Source organism: Mobula hypostoma, chromosome 15, assembly GCF_963921235.1.
Source record: "Mobula hypostoma chromosome 15, sMobHyp1.1, whole genome shotgun sequence".
In the NCBI taxonomy this organism is placed as follows: Eukaryota; Metazoa; Chordata; class Chondrichthyes; order Myliobatiformes; family Myliobatidae; genus Mobula; species Mobula hypostoma.
In genome coordinates this window covers 36,542,619-36,561,743 of record NC_086111.1, presented here as the reverse complement: position 1 = coordinate 36,561,743, position 19,125 = coordinate 36,542,619, and the positions used below count along the sequence as shown (strand labels likewise).

Sequence of the window (19,125 nt, the reverse complement as noted above, 5' to 3'; positions counted from 1 at the left end):
GACAATCGACTCCCAACAACTTCCCAACCACCGACGTCAAGCTAACAGGTCTATAATTTCCTTTTTGCTTCCTTGCCCCCTTCTTAAATAGCGGAGTGACATTTGCAATCTTCCAGTCTTCCGGAACCATGCCAGAATCTATCGACTTTTGAAAGATTATCGCTAATGCCTCCGCAATCTCCACAGCTACTTCCTTCAGAACACGAGGGTGCATTCCACCTGGTCCAGGAGATTTATCGACCTTTAGCCTATTCAGCTTCCTGAGTACTTCCTCTGTCGTAATTGTGACTGCGCACACTTCTCTTCCCTGCCATGGAGTGATTAGGGATAGTCAGCATGACTTTGTGCATGGCAGGTTGTGCCTACCCAATTTAGTAAAGTTTTTTGAAGAAGTTACCAGGAAAGTGGATGAAGGCAAGACAGTGGATGTTGTTTACATGGACTTTAGCAAGGCATTTGATAAGATCCCGCATGGGAGATTAGTAAAGAAGGTTCAGTTGCTTAGCATTCAAGATGAGGTAGTAACTTGGATTAGACATTGGGTTTGTGGGAGAAGCCAGAGAGTGGGTGTAGATGATTGCCTCTCTGACTGGAGGAGTGCTGCAGGGATTGGTGCTGGATCTGTTGTTTATCATCTGTATCAATGATCTGGATGATGGTGTGGTTAACCGGTGAGCAAATTTGCAGATGACACCAAGATCAGGAGTGGAGTGGACAGTGAGGAAGACTATCAGAGCTTGCAGTGGGATCTGGCCCAGCTAGAAAAATGGGCTGAAAAATGGCAGATGGAATCTAATGCAGACAAATGCAAGGTGTCGTACTTCGATAGGACCAACCAGAGCAGGTCTTAACTCTGTGAACAGTAAGTCACCAAGGAGTGCAGTAGAACAAAGGGATCTGGGGATACAGATCCAGAATTCATTGAAAGTGGTGACTTGGCTAGATAGGGTTGTAAAGAAAACTTTTGGCACATTGCAACACATACACAGTGCTGGAGGAGTTTAGCAGGTCAGGCAGCATCCGTGGAAATGAATAAACGGTTAAGGGTAAAAGGTGAGAGGTTTAAGAGAGGAAACTTCTTCACTCAGAGGGTCGTGTGAGCGTGGAATGAGCTGCCAGTGCAATTGGTGCGTGGAAGCCTGATTTCACAATTTGAGAGAAGTTTGGATATGTACATTGATGGCAGGGCTATAGACGGCTATGGTCTGGATGCCGGATGAGAGGACCGGGCCATTTAAATGGTTTGGCACAGACTGGATTACCAAATGGCCTGTTTCTGTGCTGTACTTTTCTTGACTCTCATTAAGTGTTACAGGGAAAGTGCCATATGAGGAGACAATAATGTGTAAGAGTATGTTGAAATTGTAAGGATAAGAACCCATATTTTCATACGAGGTCCATTAAATAATATTAAAATTGTGGCATAGAAGCTATCCTTGTGCCTGATGGTATTTGCTTTCAAACTTTTATCTGCCTGGTAGGAGGTGAAGGAGAGAGAATATAAGGGTGGGAGTGGTGATCGATTTATGGCATCTGCTTTACCAAGGCAGTGAGAAGTGTACAGCAATATTCTTTTTAAAACAACAGATTCTAATTGTTGCACATTTTGTTTTCATTTAGGGATCTTCAGGAGCCAATATTTCGCCTTCACAGGTGGAAAGGAGAAGAATGGGTGCACTTAGCAGTGGTGGCCTGTGGGGATCGGCTTGAAGAGACAATGACAATGCTGAAGTCGGCTATACTATTCAATATCTACAAGATAAAATTCCACATCTTTGCTGAAGATGTGCTCCACCCACAGTTTGAAAGCAGTGTAAGTATCTGCATCAGAAAGCATGTACCTTTTAAATATGTTTAGCGCACAGATTTGAAAGGACACTGTCTTTTCAATGGTGCAGACATCAATTTTGGTTAAGCATGTTATCAGTGCTAATGTGGCTTACTTTAGTCAAGTTGCTTTGCACCCTCCCACATGCGGCCTTCAAACAGGCTGCCATTTCACCTTTCATGTACAGCCTCCACTGTTGTGTCTCTTTTTTAAAATTTGTCTTTCAATAGGCTAATCACTGATTTGATGCCATGTCTCACACAGTGTGCTGTGTGCAGCTCTAAATTATGCTTCCTAAAATTTTGGAGAAGGTTTAGGCCAGACAGGTTCATGATTTAATGTGTCATCTGAGAGATAGCAAATGAGACTTTCCAGCACAGTGTTGGTACGTGGGTACGAACTGAGATTTTGCACTGAAGTTTCTGGATTGGAACCTGAAGCATCAACTTTCTGCATTGACCAAATAGAAAATGAGATATTTGAATGTAATTACACATCAGTGGTGGCCTGAACTTGTCTGTTTTATTCATAAATAATTATGAGCATCATTCCTACTCTTATCGTCTTGGTAAATTCCTTTGTTATGTCGATAAGGGAAAAAGGACCAGGCTCCAAGCCTAAAACTTTAACTACAGCTATTTCAGTAACAATTATCAATTGTACTCTCACCCACACAAGACCACATTGAACCTCAAATTGTGTTTGCCTGTGGACAGTTGCACTTCTCACTGACTTTCATACTGGTTATTTCAGTATTCTCTTGAGTAATGTTGCTGTTTTATACAACAATGGCATCATTGTGTCGTGTACTTAGAAATCCTTAAATGAGTTTCAATAGCATGGAGTTGCTTACCAATCATGTGTGTGAGAGAGAGAGAGAGAGCTAGTGATTATAGAATATGCCTTCACACATAAATGTGAAAAGATTGTGTTTTAATGCATCTCCAACTCACCCATTAATTGACAATACAGTTTATAGATGCTATTTAATATGTTGACCCATTAAATAACTGAGTACAGATTAGATTAAATATGCTTCCTGAATAAACATTTGTGTAGTACAAGGATAATTTAACCAACAATTAGATCTCAACATCCAGTTTGTACAGTCTATAACCTGTTTAAAAAAAATCTAAATATTTATTATTAAAAGGTTTACAGTGCCTGGAATATAAATTATTAAATTAAAACTGAATGACATTTAACATCTAGTATTTTCTGATCCAGTATCGTACAGGGAAAAATGAATTGTCAGCCATGTTCAAAATGTTGATGACTTTTAGCATGTATTAAGTATTTGAAAAAAGAATGAGAATTGTTTGATGCTAGGTTGAAATAATTTTCCAGGAATCTGCATTGCAGGAGCAATTTTCTCAATCTAGCAGCAAACAACCTGCATCCTATCATATTCTTGTAAAATAATTAGTTTCAACAAACTTAATACTATTTGCAGCCCAAGATGGTTGTGAAAAGGCTGTCTGCATTCCATTCTTAACCTTATCTTGGAACTCACTGTTACAGAGATAGAAATAATGCTACAGTTACGACTGTTCTACCAAGGCTGGATCATTGTGGTACTTCTAACTAAATGAAAGATATTGGCAATAAAATGCCGATACAAAGTAATAAAGTCAAGCAAATCCTGTAATAAACAGAATATATATGGTTAACCATTAAGCAGGGTGAAATTTCGAAGCAAGATTTTAAGGTATTTCCTGTGGAGCATAGTATCAATTATTTCCTTTACTCCAGACTAAAATAATCTTCTGTCTCTTCTTATGTAAACATCATGGTTTAAACTTAGCAACTGGTATCAACGCTTCCCAGGAAATTTATGGCCTTTTGGAAATAAACATTAATTTATATAAAAGATCTGACAACAGTATGCTGCTGTACTAAACTAGTTATTTCCTCTGCAAAATAACAGGGATTTTCTGTGCCCCACTTCAAGGTATGATTGTTACTATTTTGTCAATAGTCGATTTTCATCGCCTAGCTTCTGTTCCCTTTTCTGCACTGTTTTGTAGAATTCAGCAATAGACACTTCAGCGTGTAATGTAGATCCGTGCTGTTTACTGTAGCAGTCAGGGTTTGGAAATATCAGTCAGAATCGGTTTATTATCAACTGCCATACATTGTGAAATTTGTTGTTTTGCAGCAGCAGTGCAAGACACAAAATTACTATAAGTCACTAAAATAAATAAATAATGAAAAACACAAATATTGAGGCAGTGCTCATGGGCTGTTCAGAAATTTGATAGCGGAGATGAAGAAGCTGCTATTAAAATGTTGAGTATGGGTCTTTGGGCTTCTGTATCTCTTCCCTGATGGTGGCAATATAGAGAGGGCATGTCCTGGATGGGGATGGTCTTTGCTGATGGATGCTGCGTTCTCGAGGCACCGCCTCTTGAACATGACCTTGATTGAAGGGAGAGTTGTGCCCGTGATGTAACCAGCTGAGTCTACACCCTCGGCAGCCTTTTGCGATCCTGAGCCATGGAAGCTCGTTACCAGGCTGTGATGCAACCAGTCTACATCTATAGACGTTTATTTATTTATTCAGTGATAGAGTGCGGGGAAGGCCCTTCCAGCCATTTGAGCTACGCCACCTCAGCAACCCCTGACAACCCTCATTTCCTAACCTAAAATTCGGACCATTTCCGATGACCAATTGACCTGGCCTGTATGTCTTTGGACTGTGCACTCAGGAAAACACTCGCACTCCCTGGGGAGGATGTATTGTGACTCCTTACAGATGGTGCTGGAATTGAACTCTGAACTTTGATGCCCCGAGCTGTAACAACGTCATGCTACTGTTACACTACTGTGAAGTCCTTTACAAGAACCTTTGGTGACAAAGCAAATCCCCACAAACTCCTAACAAAGTAAAGTTGCCAGAGTGCCTTTTTCATGATTGCATTAATATGCTGTGACCATGATAGGTCTGCTGACATGTCTGCATTTTCCCTGCAAAATACTTTGAACCCCTGACACAAAAAAATTGCAGCTAATTAAATTTTGCAATTTGTACAGCTTTAGGAATTCTAAAGAGTACTGTTTAAGCACTTAGTTTTCCAGTACAAAGATTAAACAACACTGGTTGAGTTAAATAACTACTACTTCAATGTTCTACAATAACCAATGAAAATTATGAAGTATGTATCTTTCTTTAATCTACAGATCAATCATGGAGGTTTGACTTTTCAGTTTATTTTTATTTCACTGCACTGATTTAGTAATAATTTTCCTTTAGAATGGAGGGTACTTTAGGAGTGTTTGGAGTTTATTGCAGTTTCGGTCATTGCATATTTGTGAATTGCTGACAGCTGAGTACGTGTGATTGTTCTACAAATATTGTTCCTGTCTGACAAGTTTCTAGATTTTCAGATCTACAGGCATTAATTCAGCTACTACTTTGAAAAGTTAAAAATGCAACATTTTGCATGTAAGTCCTTATTTTTGATTTCAACAGATTAAAGCCTGGCCTTATTTATACAAATCACGCCTTGAATACAGCCTCTACCCAATCAACTTTTCAATGGGAAATCCTCAGGAATGGAAAAAATTATTTAAGCCATGTGCTGCACAGCGCCTTTTTCTTCCAGTACGTTACCATTTTCATCACTACTTGTCTTAGTGGATCATAAGAAAACATTGCCAATTAGTAATCTTGATCTGAAATTTAGATTGAAAGTTAAGTTATTTCAGATTTTTGTGAAAAGGTATCATTATAACAGTATTTTATTTATTTATTCCACTTTCACTGAAGGCTTTCTTCCATAGCACTTTCTACAAACATGTATTAACTTCTCAGGCATTATCATTGTTTGTGAATTTAATGTAAGGACATCTCAATTTTTCCCACATAGTTGCATTTCATCTTCAGGTCACTGGTCCACTTCAAAATTCAAAACATTTTATTTTTATTTCTTTCCCTTCCTACTGCCTGGACACACTCAGCAACTGGACTGGCTTGATCACTGCCTTCTCTCTCTCTTTGATTCAATAGAACACCACAGGTCATTTAAATATTATCCTGGTTTTCGCTGCCAGAAATGGCAATCGCAATGTCAGTGTTTATTGTCATTACACACAAAACTAACAATAATTTCAACTATGCCAATGCAAAAGTTGTGGTCCGTTGTTTTTTGCTGTTCCACATGCTGTTTTATGCAATATTACTGACTTAGGGATATTGAAATCAGAATCAGGTTTAATATCACCGGCATATGTCGTGAAATTTTTTAACTTAGTAGCAGCAGTACATTTCAATACATAATGTAGAAAAAACTACGAATTACAGTAAGTATATATGTATATTAAATAGTTCAATTAAATAGGTAGTGCAAAAACAGAAATTAAAACAAAGTAGTAAGATAGTGTTCATGGTTTCAATGGCCATTTAGAAATTGGATGGCTGAGGGGAGGAAACTGTTTCTGAATCACTGAGTGTGTTCCTTCAGACTTCTGTACCTCCTTCTTGATGGTAACCATGGGAAGAGGGCATGTCATGGATGGTGGGGGTTGTTAATGATGGACATCACCTTTTGAAGCATCACTCCTTGAAGATGTCTTGGATACTAGAGAGGCTAGTGCCAATGACGAAGGTGACAAATTTTGTAACTCTCCCCAGTTTATTTTGACCCTGTGAAGCAGTCCCCTCATAACGGACGGTGATGCAGCCAGTCAGAATGCTCTCCACAATACATCTGTAGAAATTTTCAAGTGTTTTAGATAGATGCTTTATTGATCCCAAAAGTGACATGCCAAATCTTCTCAAACTCCTAATGAAATATAGCCACTATCCTGCCGCTTTTATAGCTGCATAGAAATGTTGGGACCTGATTAGGCCCTCAGAGATGTTGACACACAGGAAGTTGAAATTGTTTACTCTCTCCACTTTGAAATGCAGCACATTTCAAAATTGACTGAGGTTTCAATAGCTCTGCTCATTCCACAGTAATGTGATAAAAGGGGCTTCCTTGGGCAGGTTTCAACCACTGTTAAGCACTCGCTTAAATAAATCTCTTTAATTGATCCATGCCAATCAAGATGCTGCGTTCAGACTAGTCCCATTTGCCAGCATCTGGCCCATGATCTTCTGAAGGTTTCCAATCCATATACCTGTCCAACTCTCTTCTTACAGTTGTTATTGTACCCGCCTCAACTACTTTCTCTGGCATCTGATACCTCATAATTGCCACCCTTTGTTTAAAAAAGTTGCCCCTCAAGTTCCTCTTAAAACTTTCCCCTCTCCTTTTAAACCTATGCCCTCTAATTCTTGATTTCCCAATTCAGAGAAGAAGACCGAGTGCATTCACTCCAACTACACTTAATGACCACTTTCTTAGGTACACCTCTTGTTAATGCAAGTATCTAATCAGCCAGTCATATGGCAGTAACTTAGTGCATAAAAACATGTGGTTACGACATGGTTAAGGGTTATAGTTGTTTTTCAGACCCAACATCAGAACAGGGAAGAAATGTGATCAAAGTGACTTTGACCGTGAAATAATTGCTTGAGCATCTCCTCTGCTATAATGCAGACTATTCCCAAGACTTCTCCATTTACTTCTAATAACAAAGTTTTTATGTCTTTACTCGCGGCAAAAACAGAGGAGAAATATCCATTAAGAACTTTCTCCGTCTCCTGCGGCTCCACCCCAGAGGTGGAGCCAATGTGATGGGCAATGTCTATGGTAACAAATCCATACCATGCATAATCACATGACCCTAACCCTTGCCAAACATCACACATGATCTACAGACTCCCAGCCCCAGCCCCGATCAGCCAAATTCAACCACTCAACAAGAATCCCCTGGACCACCAGTCCTCTGAGTCACCATTTGTATCCCAGATTATCATTTGCCTCCATCGTTTTAAAAAATGAGCTTAAAAATTGCCAGTGAACTGGTGGAAAAGCTTAGCGGAAGAGGTAGCATTTGTGGAGAGAAAGTAACAGAAAAATATTCCAGTTTGATGATCTTTCATTAAATTTTAGCAATCTGAATATTAATTTGACTCTTAAATTGGTGTTAAATCTGACATTGTGATAGAGTTGTTGATGCAGTTTGAATAAATAGAAAGCAGATATTTTTAACAATGATCACCTTATGGTGTAAAACTGGATGGAACTTGGGACTTGCAGGTACATGCCCTGTAGTTTTTATAACATGCATGTTAAGGTCAAATTAAATAATGTGCACACTTGGTGTCTCCACTTTTGTAACTTCCTTTATGTAGTCCTGATGATTTATAGAAATAAAGATTCGTTTAGATTCAGATGTAGCAGTAATTATGGTATTTTAAGCGATTTGGGATTAATCATATCCTTATGGATAAAATTAGAACATAGTGAATTTTTTTAACTTGCCATTTGTACTTAATAAGCCTCTTTAGATAATATTTATATTTCTCTGCTTTCTAATCAGATGATCCTGAAAGATGTTGACTCTCTGCTATATGTTGACACTGATGTTCTCTTTCTGAGACCAGTTGATGATGTCTGGAAGTTCCTGAGATTGTTCAATTCCACACAACTTGCAGCAATGGCCCTGGAGCATGAAATACCAAAAATTGGATGGTACAGTCGGTTTGCACGTCATCCGTATTATGGAGCAGCCGGAGTCAATTCAGGAGTCATGCTGATGAATCTTACTCGAATGAGAAGTCAGCTGTTTAAGGTGAACAAAAAACTATTCATAATAGGTGTTGCAGTAGTTAGTTCCTGGCTGCATTTTTCAGTTTGCTGAAAGATTCTCTGATGAGAAACAAGGAGTTCAATGCTCACTTTGTTCTTTGACCCATATTTTAGCGGTTAAGGACTTATAAATTTTGTCACAATATTGTAGTGCTTGTTAAAGTGGAATTTCTTCAGAAAACCATGTGCGAAGCAAGATTACTAACTTAAAGGATGGACTACAAAGTTTGTGATTTTCTTTCCATTTCCTCCCTGCATCTGATATTCTAGTACTAAAGGTTGCCCTGATGGGTGGTGTGGAATTCAGTGGCAATAATGCATGACTGGATTCCCATGATTTTCATTGTTGGAAAAATAGGGAAATTGGACTTCACAGAAAATGTGAGGCCTATTATGGTGTGGGCTGCAGCTCACCGAATGCATTGCTGGAATTTCATGGTGAGACCTCCTTGGATTTCCCACACTCGTTCCGAGTGCATCTTCTAGACACTCCCCTGCACCCTCCCCCACTCCAATGGATCACCACCTTGCCCCTTCCCTTTCTGCAGCAACCGGTCACATTTCCACTGCCCATCTCTCAATCAATGCTTTGGCACGATCCTCTGTGTCCTGATCTCCCTTTGACTGATGTCCTAAAGCTCCACTTCTCAGTTGATAGCGCCAGAGCATGGTGGCTCTTCGCAAGCTGCTCCCAGCAAATCTATTCATTACAATAGTAATTCTGTTCCCTGGGCCCTCCACAAACTGGGCCAGGATTCAGCTGTTTCCCTTCAAATTGCTCTGCAAAAGCTAATCAAATGGAGGGAGGATCTTTGCAGACATAACTCTGCAACACCCTTTCTGTGGTGAAGCAAACCACACAGTTTGTGAACAATGGAAAAGAATACCCTTGACAGGACTATGCATTAGCCCAAGCTTAACGGGTCTTTTCAGATGCCCGAGAATTTTTAGGCCAAAGCTTTGAACAGAAAATGCTTGCTTCGAAGGAGGTTAATCCAGAAAAGTGTGAAGTCAAATGCAAGAGAAAGTATACAATAAATGGCAGGATGCCTAGCAGCATTAATTACAGAGGGATCTTGTGGTGCAAGTCCATAGCTCCCTGGAAGTGGTAACACCACCAGATAGGGTGGAAAAGAATATGTATAGCATGCCTACCTTCGCCAATTAGGACATTGAGTACAAAAGTCAAAAGGTCAGGTTGCTGCTGTTTTTAAAAAAAGACTTTAGTGAGACCTCATTTGGAATATTGTGTGCAGTTCCGGCTGCCACATTAGAGAAAAGATGTGGAGGCTTTTGAAAGGGTGCAAGATAGGTTTGCCAGGATTGTAGAGTATTAGCCAGAAAGAGAGGCTGGACAAACTTGGGTTGTTTTCTCTGCTGTGTCAGAGATGAGGGTTGACCTGACAGAAATGTGTAGAATTATGAGAAGCATAGACAGAGAAGTAGTCAATAGTCATTTTCCCATAAAGGAAATGATCAAATATGAGAGTGGGTAAGTTTAATGTGAGTGGGGGAAAGTTCAAAGAAAATTTGAGAAGCATGTCTTTTTTACAAGGAGAGTGGTAGGTGCCTAAACTGTGCTGCCTCGGGAGGTGGTGGAAGCAAATATGACTGCTACTTTTAGGAGGCATTTAGATAGACAAATGAATAGGCAACAAATAGGGGAGACATCAAATTGGTATTGTGATCAGCACAGACATGTTGGGCTGATGGGCCCTGTCCTGTGCTGTGCTGTTCTATGCTTTGTGCAACTTGCAAAGTAGCAAGTTGGACATCAGATGATTTTGATGCTAACAACGTAGTTTTAACTGCCTCAGCGGAAAAGGTAAATAATGAACATGATAGTAACTTCTTCAGGCAACCAATGAACAAACTTCTTCACTGCCAGGAGCACCTTAGACTTATTTTCTTGGTTGTCAAGGAGAATCTGTAACAGGGACCTAAATAGACAAGCTGCTGGAGCTTGCTATCTTGCTATAGGCTGTCAGTTTGCAGAAGCATAAGATAACAAAGAAAAACTGGAGTGCAAACATAATAGAGGAGAAATTAGAAATTTAAGATTTTTGTCTTATTAATCAAAATCAAGCAGAGATATGCATACACATATTATTTCATTGTTGTTGTGTGAAGGTGTGTGGTTTCCTGTGTTCAGGCCCTACCTCCTAAGCACTTGTTAGAATCTTAAGACTGAAATAGCATGGAAACCTGCCCTTCGGCCCATTGAGTCATCAACTGCTTATTTAAACGCAAACAACAGGAATTCTGCAGATGCTGGAAATTCAAGCAACATACATCAAAGTTGCTGGTGAACGCAGCAGGCCAAGCAGCATCTGTAGGAAGAGGTGCAGTCGACGTTTCAGGCCGAGACCCTTTGATGTAAACTGCTTATTTACATTGTTTCTCCCCATATTCTCATCAGCTCTTCCCAGGTTCTACGATCCACATACACACTAGGGGCAATTTGCGTTGGCCAATTAACCCAAGAACCTGCATGTCTTTGAAGTAAGAGGATACTGGAACACCTAAAGGAAACCAAATTGGTCATTGCTGATGTTTCTTTGAAGATTCTTGTTCTGGAACATTGGTTCCTAAAGCAGCTGATATCACCCCCCCCCCCCACTGGGGTCAGTGGGAATTTCTAAGAGGGCAATAAAGATAAGGGGGGGCGCTGGGTAGCAAGGGTGGGAGGTGCTCGGTCGCAAGGGAGCAAGCTGAGTGATTTAAGACCTAATTTAAGAAATGAATTACTTATTATAAGCATTTGATTCTCACTGCCTCATAACTGACTACAACGATGACATAATCACTTCATCTCTTGCTAACCCACTGTTCCCTTAGATTTTGCTTGAAGCACATTATAGTTGTTGGAAAGTAATGTGACACTTCAGTATTTGGCATATCATGAGAAATTGTGTTATTTCTGGTCCTGGCCTATCCAATATTGCCTGTCACTACTGCAGTACAGTGTTGGCTAGTATGATTCCCATAGTCTAATCAGGCAGTGATGCAATTTCCTGTGAATTAGGGTATGGTGTTCAATGGGGTAAAGTTCAGAATCTGCCCTTTCAAGTGGTCTTGGCTGCATTTCTCAGCCACAGCCCAAACAATATATTGTTGCCCCACTTTATGTACCTTTAGGCAGAGAGTCAGGTTTTGCCTGAGATATAGTGATGTCATAACTTTCCCCTTTGCTGATCACACCACTTAAGCTTGGACTTAAACAATAGATATTGACTGTGGTTGTTAATCCATAATGAAAATGACAGAAAAAGAAGTGAAGAACAGTAGAATGTGGAGGATCTGAAATATGGATTTATACCAGACCAAGCAACCAGCCAATGCTGCTGTTCTGCGAAGAAGTTTTTCAAATGAGGCAATGAAACCATCTAGGCTCCTATAATGTTAGAAGAGATTACACTGTGATAAAGCAAACAAAAACTTGGCTTGTTTTCAATCACTTCATGAAAACTTTCTGAAACAAGAAGATCACATCAAAACATGTTTGCCAGCATTTCACAACAGAACAGTGATGGTTTGTGTGCTTCATACAACATGTCATTGCTCATTGCTAAATTTGGAAAGCCCCATGCAATTAGAGAACTGATTCTGCCAGCAGAAAGGGAGGTTCTGAGTACGGTTTTGCATAAGTCACCAGACTAAATAATTATAGGGATTCCACTTAGCAACAACTCTGAATAAATGAAGTGTCTGAGAATGTGAAAGACACTTTGTGCAACATACCTAGAACAACAGAATTTGTAAACACGAGGAATTCTGCAGATGCTGGGAATTCAAGCAATACACATCAAAGTTGCTGGTGAACGCAGCAGGCCAGGCAGCATCTCTAGGAAAAGGTACAGTCAACGTTTCGGGCCAAGACCCTTTGTCAGGACTAACTGAAAGAAGAGCTAGTAAGAGATTTGAAAGTGGGAGGGGGAGGGGGAGATCCAAAATGATAGGAGAAGACAGGAGGGGGAGGGATGGAGCCAAGAGCTGGACAGGTGATAGGCAAAAGGGATATGAGAGGATCATGGGACAGGAGGCCCAGGGAGAAAGAAAAGGGGGAGGGGGGGAACCTAGAGGATGGGCAAGGGGTATAGTGAGAGGAACAGAGGGAGAAAGAGAGAGAGAGAAAGAATGTGTGTCTATAAATAAGTAACGGATGGGGAAGTGGGGCATTAGCGGAAGTTTGAGAAGTCAATGTTCATGCCATCGGGTTGGAGGCTACCCAGATGGAATATAAGGTGTTGTTCCTCCAACCTGAGTGTGGCTTCATCTTTACAGTAGAGGAGGCTGTGGATAGACCTACCAGAATGGGAATGGGAACAACAACAGAATCTGTTGTGCATTTAGATGAGTTGTCTTTGTCAGGCAACAAATCTTTGTTTCTTGGTTATGTTCACTTCATAAAAGGTGAAAGCATGGTTCAAGTGTTACTATTTGCAAGGGGACTAGAAACAGATTTCAGGGGGGGAATAATATTTCAGGTTGTTGAGCCAGTTTTCAACGAAAAGTACACTTCATTCATCAACATTCTTGCTTGTGCAACAGATGGGGCACCAGTGTGGAGTTATTACTTTCTTGAAAAAAGCTGTACCTAATAGATTTATTATTCATTGTGTAATCCACAGACAACTCTTGTCACACAAAAAACCTAAGTGACCAGCTGCAGAAATCATTAAATACTATTATCACAGCGGTCATGTCCCGTGCTCTAAATTCTCGACTATTTCGAGAGCTTTGTATTGAGAGTGATGACCACTTGCGGTTGCACACAGAAGTCAGGTGTCTCTCGAAAGGGAACAACCTGAAACACTTTTATGCACTTTATGAAACTGTGATAAAATCCTTAGAAGACAGTAACACTTCATTCAATAATCAATTCAAGAATCGTAGGCATGACATTGTTTAATTATCAGAATTATTTTCAAAGTTTAGTGGAATCAGTCTTCAATTGCAAGGATGATGTGAAACTTATCAAAGCCAAATCGGTCATCTCCACATTTCTGTCCAAGTTTAAGTGCAACATTGGCTGTTGCATCTTTTTCCATCTTCTGAGACTCTGAGTTGGAAGACAAAGAAATAATACCAGATAATGATCTTTTAAGTACACTGTGCCCATCTGGGTGAGCTGCATTAAAAATATGTTGGAGAGATTTCTGTGTCTTCTCTCAATCCAAATTCCAGATTGGGTAATAAATCCATTCCTGCAAACTTGTAATGTGGAATTAACAGGAAGGATAAAGGAAGAACTAATCTCACTAAAATGACTTTTGAGCAGCTAAGGTTCAAAATATCATATGACTTTTGGCTGCAGAAAGAAATCTCTGAATGCTTCTGTGGAAAAAGGTCAAGATATTCTTTATTGTCTTTCCAACATCATATTTAACGGAGTGTGGTTTCAGTGCAGTCACCCAATTCCTTTCAATGCAATTAAATCAAACTGCAAGTTACTGACTGTAGAGATCTGAGACTCCTCAGTGACATTCAGCTTCTTCTCAACATACAGTTGAGAAGCTGATATCACTGCACCAAGCTCTCCCATCATGAAAGATGATGAATAGTTGAACTGCTAATATATGTTCCAAAATTATTGATGAAACTGTTTTCATTGTAATTAAATAAAGAAATAATTTTATTTGTAGCTTTAAATAGATTTGAATAAATTTTACAAATTATTTGTCACTGTTTGGAATTTTCAGTTCCTATTTTCTTTCACTGTGCTTTGTAAATCAAAATTCTTTATTGCTGGAAAAGAAAGGGGGTTCTGGGGATGTAGTCTGGGAACCAAGGGGGTGGTAATCCAAAAATGTTTAGGAACCACTGCTTTAGACTTTGGTATAAGTAAGTTTGAAAATGCTTGCTTCCTGTCTTTCCATGTATACTCTGTATCCTAAGTGGATGTTCAAGGGGCAACCACATTGTTTTAACAGAATATGTACTTGTTGAATTTAAACAATCTGTGCCAAATGTTGCACGATTGACACAAATTCAGTGATTAATCAGCCCATCTGGCAATTTCCAACAGTGAGTGCACAAAAGCTCCTGAGCTATCCCAGTTTTTGGCATTTTGCCTAAAAGCATGCATGACTGAGAGAGACTATTCCATCATTACCCTGTAGCCTTCTGTGGAGATTGAGATTGCAGGAACAGTTACTTGTGGAGTTGAGTGCCAGATTTAAAAAGTGGGGCCTGTTGTTTAAAACGGTGTATGGAGTGTTGGTCTTCATTAGTCAGGTGATTGAATTCAAGAGCTGTGAAGCAATGTTGTAGCTCAAAAATCTCTGGTTAGACAACATCTGGAGTATTGTGTTCAGTTCTGGTCCCCTTATTATATGAAGGATGCAGAAATGTTAGAGAGGGTGCAGTGGAGATTTACCAGTATACTGCGTTGATTAGAGAGTAAGTCTTATGAGGAGAGGTTGAGTGAACTGGGGGTTTTCTCTTTGGAGTGAAGGAGGTTGAGAGGTGTCTTGATAGAGGTGTACAAGTTGATAAGAGACATAGAGTGGACAGCCAGGGAGCTTTTCCCAGGCCGGCAATGGCTAAAAAGAAGCATCATCATTTTAAGGCGATTGGAGGAAAGTATAGGGGGGATATCAAAGGTAGTTTTTTTTTTACGGAGAGTGATAGGTGCATGGAATATGCTGACAGGGATTGTGTTAGAAGCAGATATATTGGCGGCATTAAATTACTCTTAAATAGGCACATGGATGAAAGAAAAGTGGAGGGCTATGGGGAGGGATGTGTTAGGTATTACTAGAGTAGGTTAAAAGGTCGGCACAACATTGTGACCCAAGGACCTGTATTCTGCTGTACTGTTCTGTGTTCTAAGTTAATGGTTCCTTCAGAGCTACAGCTCTGTTTGCCAGGACTGTGAGAAGTGAAATATCATTTACTGTTGAAAGAATAATAAATTATTTTTCTTGCCTTCTCTTCCTACAGAATAGTATGATTCCTACTGGCCTAAGATGGGAAGAATTACTGTATCCTTTATACCATAAATATAAAAATGCTATCACATGGGGAGACCAGGATTTATTAAATATAATATTTCATTATAATCCAGGTAGGTGAAAACAAATAAGTTTCTTTTTTAAGTGCAGTAACTGTTTATTGACATTCTTTATTAATATTGAATTCCCAAAATGATTGTACATAACAATTTTGCTTAATCGTTTTTATGGTGTTTGAGATGATTCAAAATACTAAACGAAGTTAAAAGGGAGAGGCATAATGTTGGTGTCTGTGTAACTTGAGCACCAAGTTTTTGTTTACACAAGTGTAGTAAGTATGTCATGTGAAGGGTCAAAGGGCAGCAAGTCAACTCAATGCTGGAATTAACTAAAGAATGTACTTAGCTAATTTTCAAATTCAGAAACAACTTATGAAGAAGTCCGCTGGTTAAATGGTCATATTCACAAAGTTATCTTTCTGTACTTTGTAATTTTGATGGAAAGTAACAATAAGTTTTTCAAAAAAACCTTCTATGCGTCATAAGTAATTGAATTTTTGAGTCACATTTATACAACATTGAAACAGGCCCTTTAGCTCAACCTTTCCATGTTGATAAAGGCATCAATCTGAGCTCATCCAATTTGCTTGTAATTGTTCCACGTTTTCCCAGGCCAGCTTGAAGAAGTCTCTGACCATCTACCACCAACAAATCACCTGTGGAACCAGGGGGTCAACGCACTTGCCTACTGTTACACCACCACAAAGAACGCTTATCGCTCCATCCCATGACTGCACTTTGGGAAGTATAATCACCTGGGTGTACTTCTACTTTCAGTGTACATGCAGAGACTGAGGACTGCAACAGCAGCGGTGAGGTCCACAAGAGGTCAAGGGAGATGGAGGAGCACTTACAGGAATGCTTTGAATTGGTGGGCTGAACAAAAATCAAGGACTTGTCTTCGAATCTGAATGGATATGCCACAGTTGTCACCAACTTCATCAAGGCCTCTGTGGATGAGTTTGTGCCTTTGAGATTATATTAAACGGAAGCCAAAAGACATTGAGATTCATAGTCTACTGAGGCTAGATCTGTGGCATTTAACACTGGTAATCAGGAACTATACAAGAAGTCCGGGTATGACCTGTGGAGGCTACTTTAAGAGTGAAAAGAAAATTCTGATTGAAGTTAGAGATGGAATTGGATACAAGTCAGCTCTGGCAGAGTTTGCAGCCCATTACTTCTATAAGCTGAAATCTAACTTCATGAATGGCTGTGATGCTTCACTTACAGATGAGCTCAACACCTTTTATGGACACTTTGAAAGCGAGAATAAAATGTTGTGAATTGCAGCATCTGGTGACCCTGTGATCTCTGTCTCGGAGGTCGACGTCAGAATACCTGTCAAGAGGGTGAACCCTCACAAGTTGACTGTCACCAATGGTGTACCTGGTAGGACTCTGAAAAGTTGTGCCAACCAACAGTCGGGAGTGTTCAAGGACATCCTCAATGTCTCACTGCTGCTGTCGGTAGTTTCCACCTGCTTCAAAAAGTCGACAATCATACCAGTGCCGGAGAAGAACAGGATGAGCTGCCACAATGACTTCTGTCCAGTTGCACTGACATCTACTGTGATAAATTGTTTCAAGATGTTGGGTATTACCCGAATCAACTCTGGCCTAAGCAAGGTCGTGGACTCACTGCAATTTGTCTCTTGCCACAATAGGTCTACAGCGCATGCAATCTCACTGGCTTTCCACTCTGCCTTGGAGTACCTGAACAATAGCAATACCTACATCAAGCTGCTGCTTATTGATACAGCTCAGTGTTGAACACAATCATACCCTCAGTACTAAACAATAAGAGCCAAAACCTGGGCCTCTGTACCTCCTTCTGCACTTCGTCATCAGGAGACCAATTAATGGGGATTGGAACTAAAATCTCCTTGCTGACAATAAACACCGGTGCACCCCAAGTATGCATGTTGAGCCCACTGCTCTATGCTGTGTACACCCCAGACACAACTCAAAAGGCATCTATAAATTTGCTGATGACACAACTATTGCTATGAGGAGGCATACAGAGGTGAGATAGATCAGCTAGTTGAGTGGTGTTGCAACAACCTCCTTGTATGTAACATCATGAAGACCCGGGATTAATAAAGTATGACTATGTCTTCGGGAAAGGGAAGTCGAGAGAACACACACCAGTCTTCTCAAGGGATCAGCAGTGAAATGTGTGAGCAGTTTCAAGTTTCTGGGTGTCAACATCTCTGAAGTTCTATGCTGGGCCAAACATATTAATGCAATTACAAAGAAGGCATTACGGCGGCCATTAGGAGGTTAAGGAGATTTGGTATGTTGCCATGGACTCTAGCAAATTTCTACAGATTGATCATGGAGAGCATTCTAACTGGTTGTATCAGCATCTTGTATGGAGGGGCCACTGGACAGGATTGGAAAAAGCTGCAAAAAGTTACAAACTCAGCCGGCTCCGTCATGGACATTAGCCTCCCCAGCATCGAGGACATCTTCAAAAGTTGATGATTCAAAATGTTGCATCCATCAGTAAGGACCCCCCATCATCCAGGACATGTCCTCTTTTCATTGCTACTATCAAGGAGGAGGTACTGGAGCCTGAAGACACACATTCAATGTTTGAGGAACAACTTCTTTCCCTCCGCCATCAGATTTCTGAATGGACAATGAATCTGTTACAAGATTCAATCCTTGTAATGACGATCAGGGAGGCACAGAGAGAATCTGTAATTACCGACAAGTACCTTTATTATCTTAATGAAAAAACACGTGAATGTACACAACAAAATACCTGTGTGCACACCTGCTAAGTTTCCCTGACCTTCCATGAACAGTCAAAGAACAGAAAGTATATTTAACAGAAAGTTTAAAAGGAGTTTCTATTGCTGGCCACATGTTCCTCGTAGTCCCATTTCGAATCTCCATGTGTTCGTAGAGCACTTCACATCCACAATAGCTGGTCTCCTGCTGTGTTATCGCTGTTGCATATTTGGAGCTCCAGGCTCTTATAGTGTTCCTCATCAGTTGAACTGATGGATCTCTAACCCATTGGCTCAAGGTCACCTGACCTACCTGGATCACCTTCTTTCTGGCTCTAGTCTAGGGCTACAACCAATATTGTTCCATATTTCCTGTCCCCCAGCCTTGGGTATTTGTGTCTTTCAACTCTGACTGCTCCTGATCAGTTAAACTAGGCGACCCAGACACTGAGTCTAATGAGATTACAGACTGCTTCTTTGCTTGGTCTGGCACTTTACATAATAAATAGCCAATCATTTGAGAATGGCCGTAGGTTTAGTAGGTCACTACCTGCAGCTCCTTATGTCCACATTCAGTTGCTGTGAAAGATTATCCCAGAGCAAGAATCAGTTCAGAACTCACAAAATGGGGGACAAAGACAATCGGTTTGCCACCTTCTCCTGTCCTTGATTGACCCAAATCCACTAGTTTGTAGACTGTAGTTCCTTCTGGCCAAGAAATCTATGTACGCTGCCTCACTTTTCTTTGCGCTCTTTTTGCACTACTTATTTAATGTAATATATATCTATTTTTCTTATTGTAATTTATATTTTTATTGTATATTGTTCTGCTGCCGCAAAACAA

General features: G+C 40.2%; 1 protein-coding gene across 1 annotated transcript in view; it reads left to right on the top strand.

The window, feature by feature from the left end:
- Positions 1 to 19,125, top strand: part of LOC134357077 (glucoside xylosyltransferase 2-like) — a 48,440-nt gene that overhangs the window by 14,492 nt on the left and 14,823 nt on the right. The window contains exons 2-5 of the mRNA XM_063068388.1: positions 1,621 to 1,813; positions 5,301 to 5,432; positions 8,261 to 8,512; positions 15,475 to 15,598. Of these exons, the coding sequence (XP_062924458.1) occupies positions 1,621 to 1,813; positions 5,301 to 5,432; positions 8,261 to 8,512; positions 15,475 to 15,598 (701 nt within the window). The remainder of the gene's footprint in view (positions 1 to 1,620; positions 1,814 to 5,300; positions 5,433 to 8,260; positions 8,513 to 15,474; positions 15,599 to 19,125) is intronic.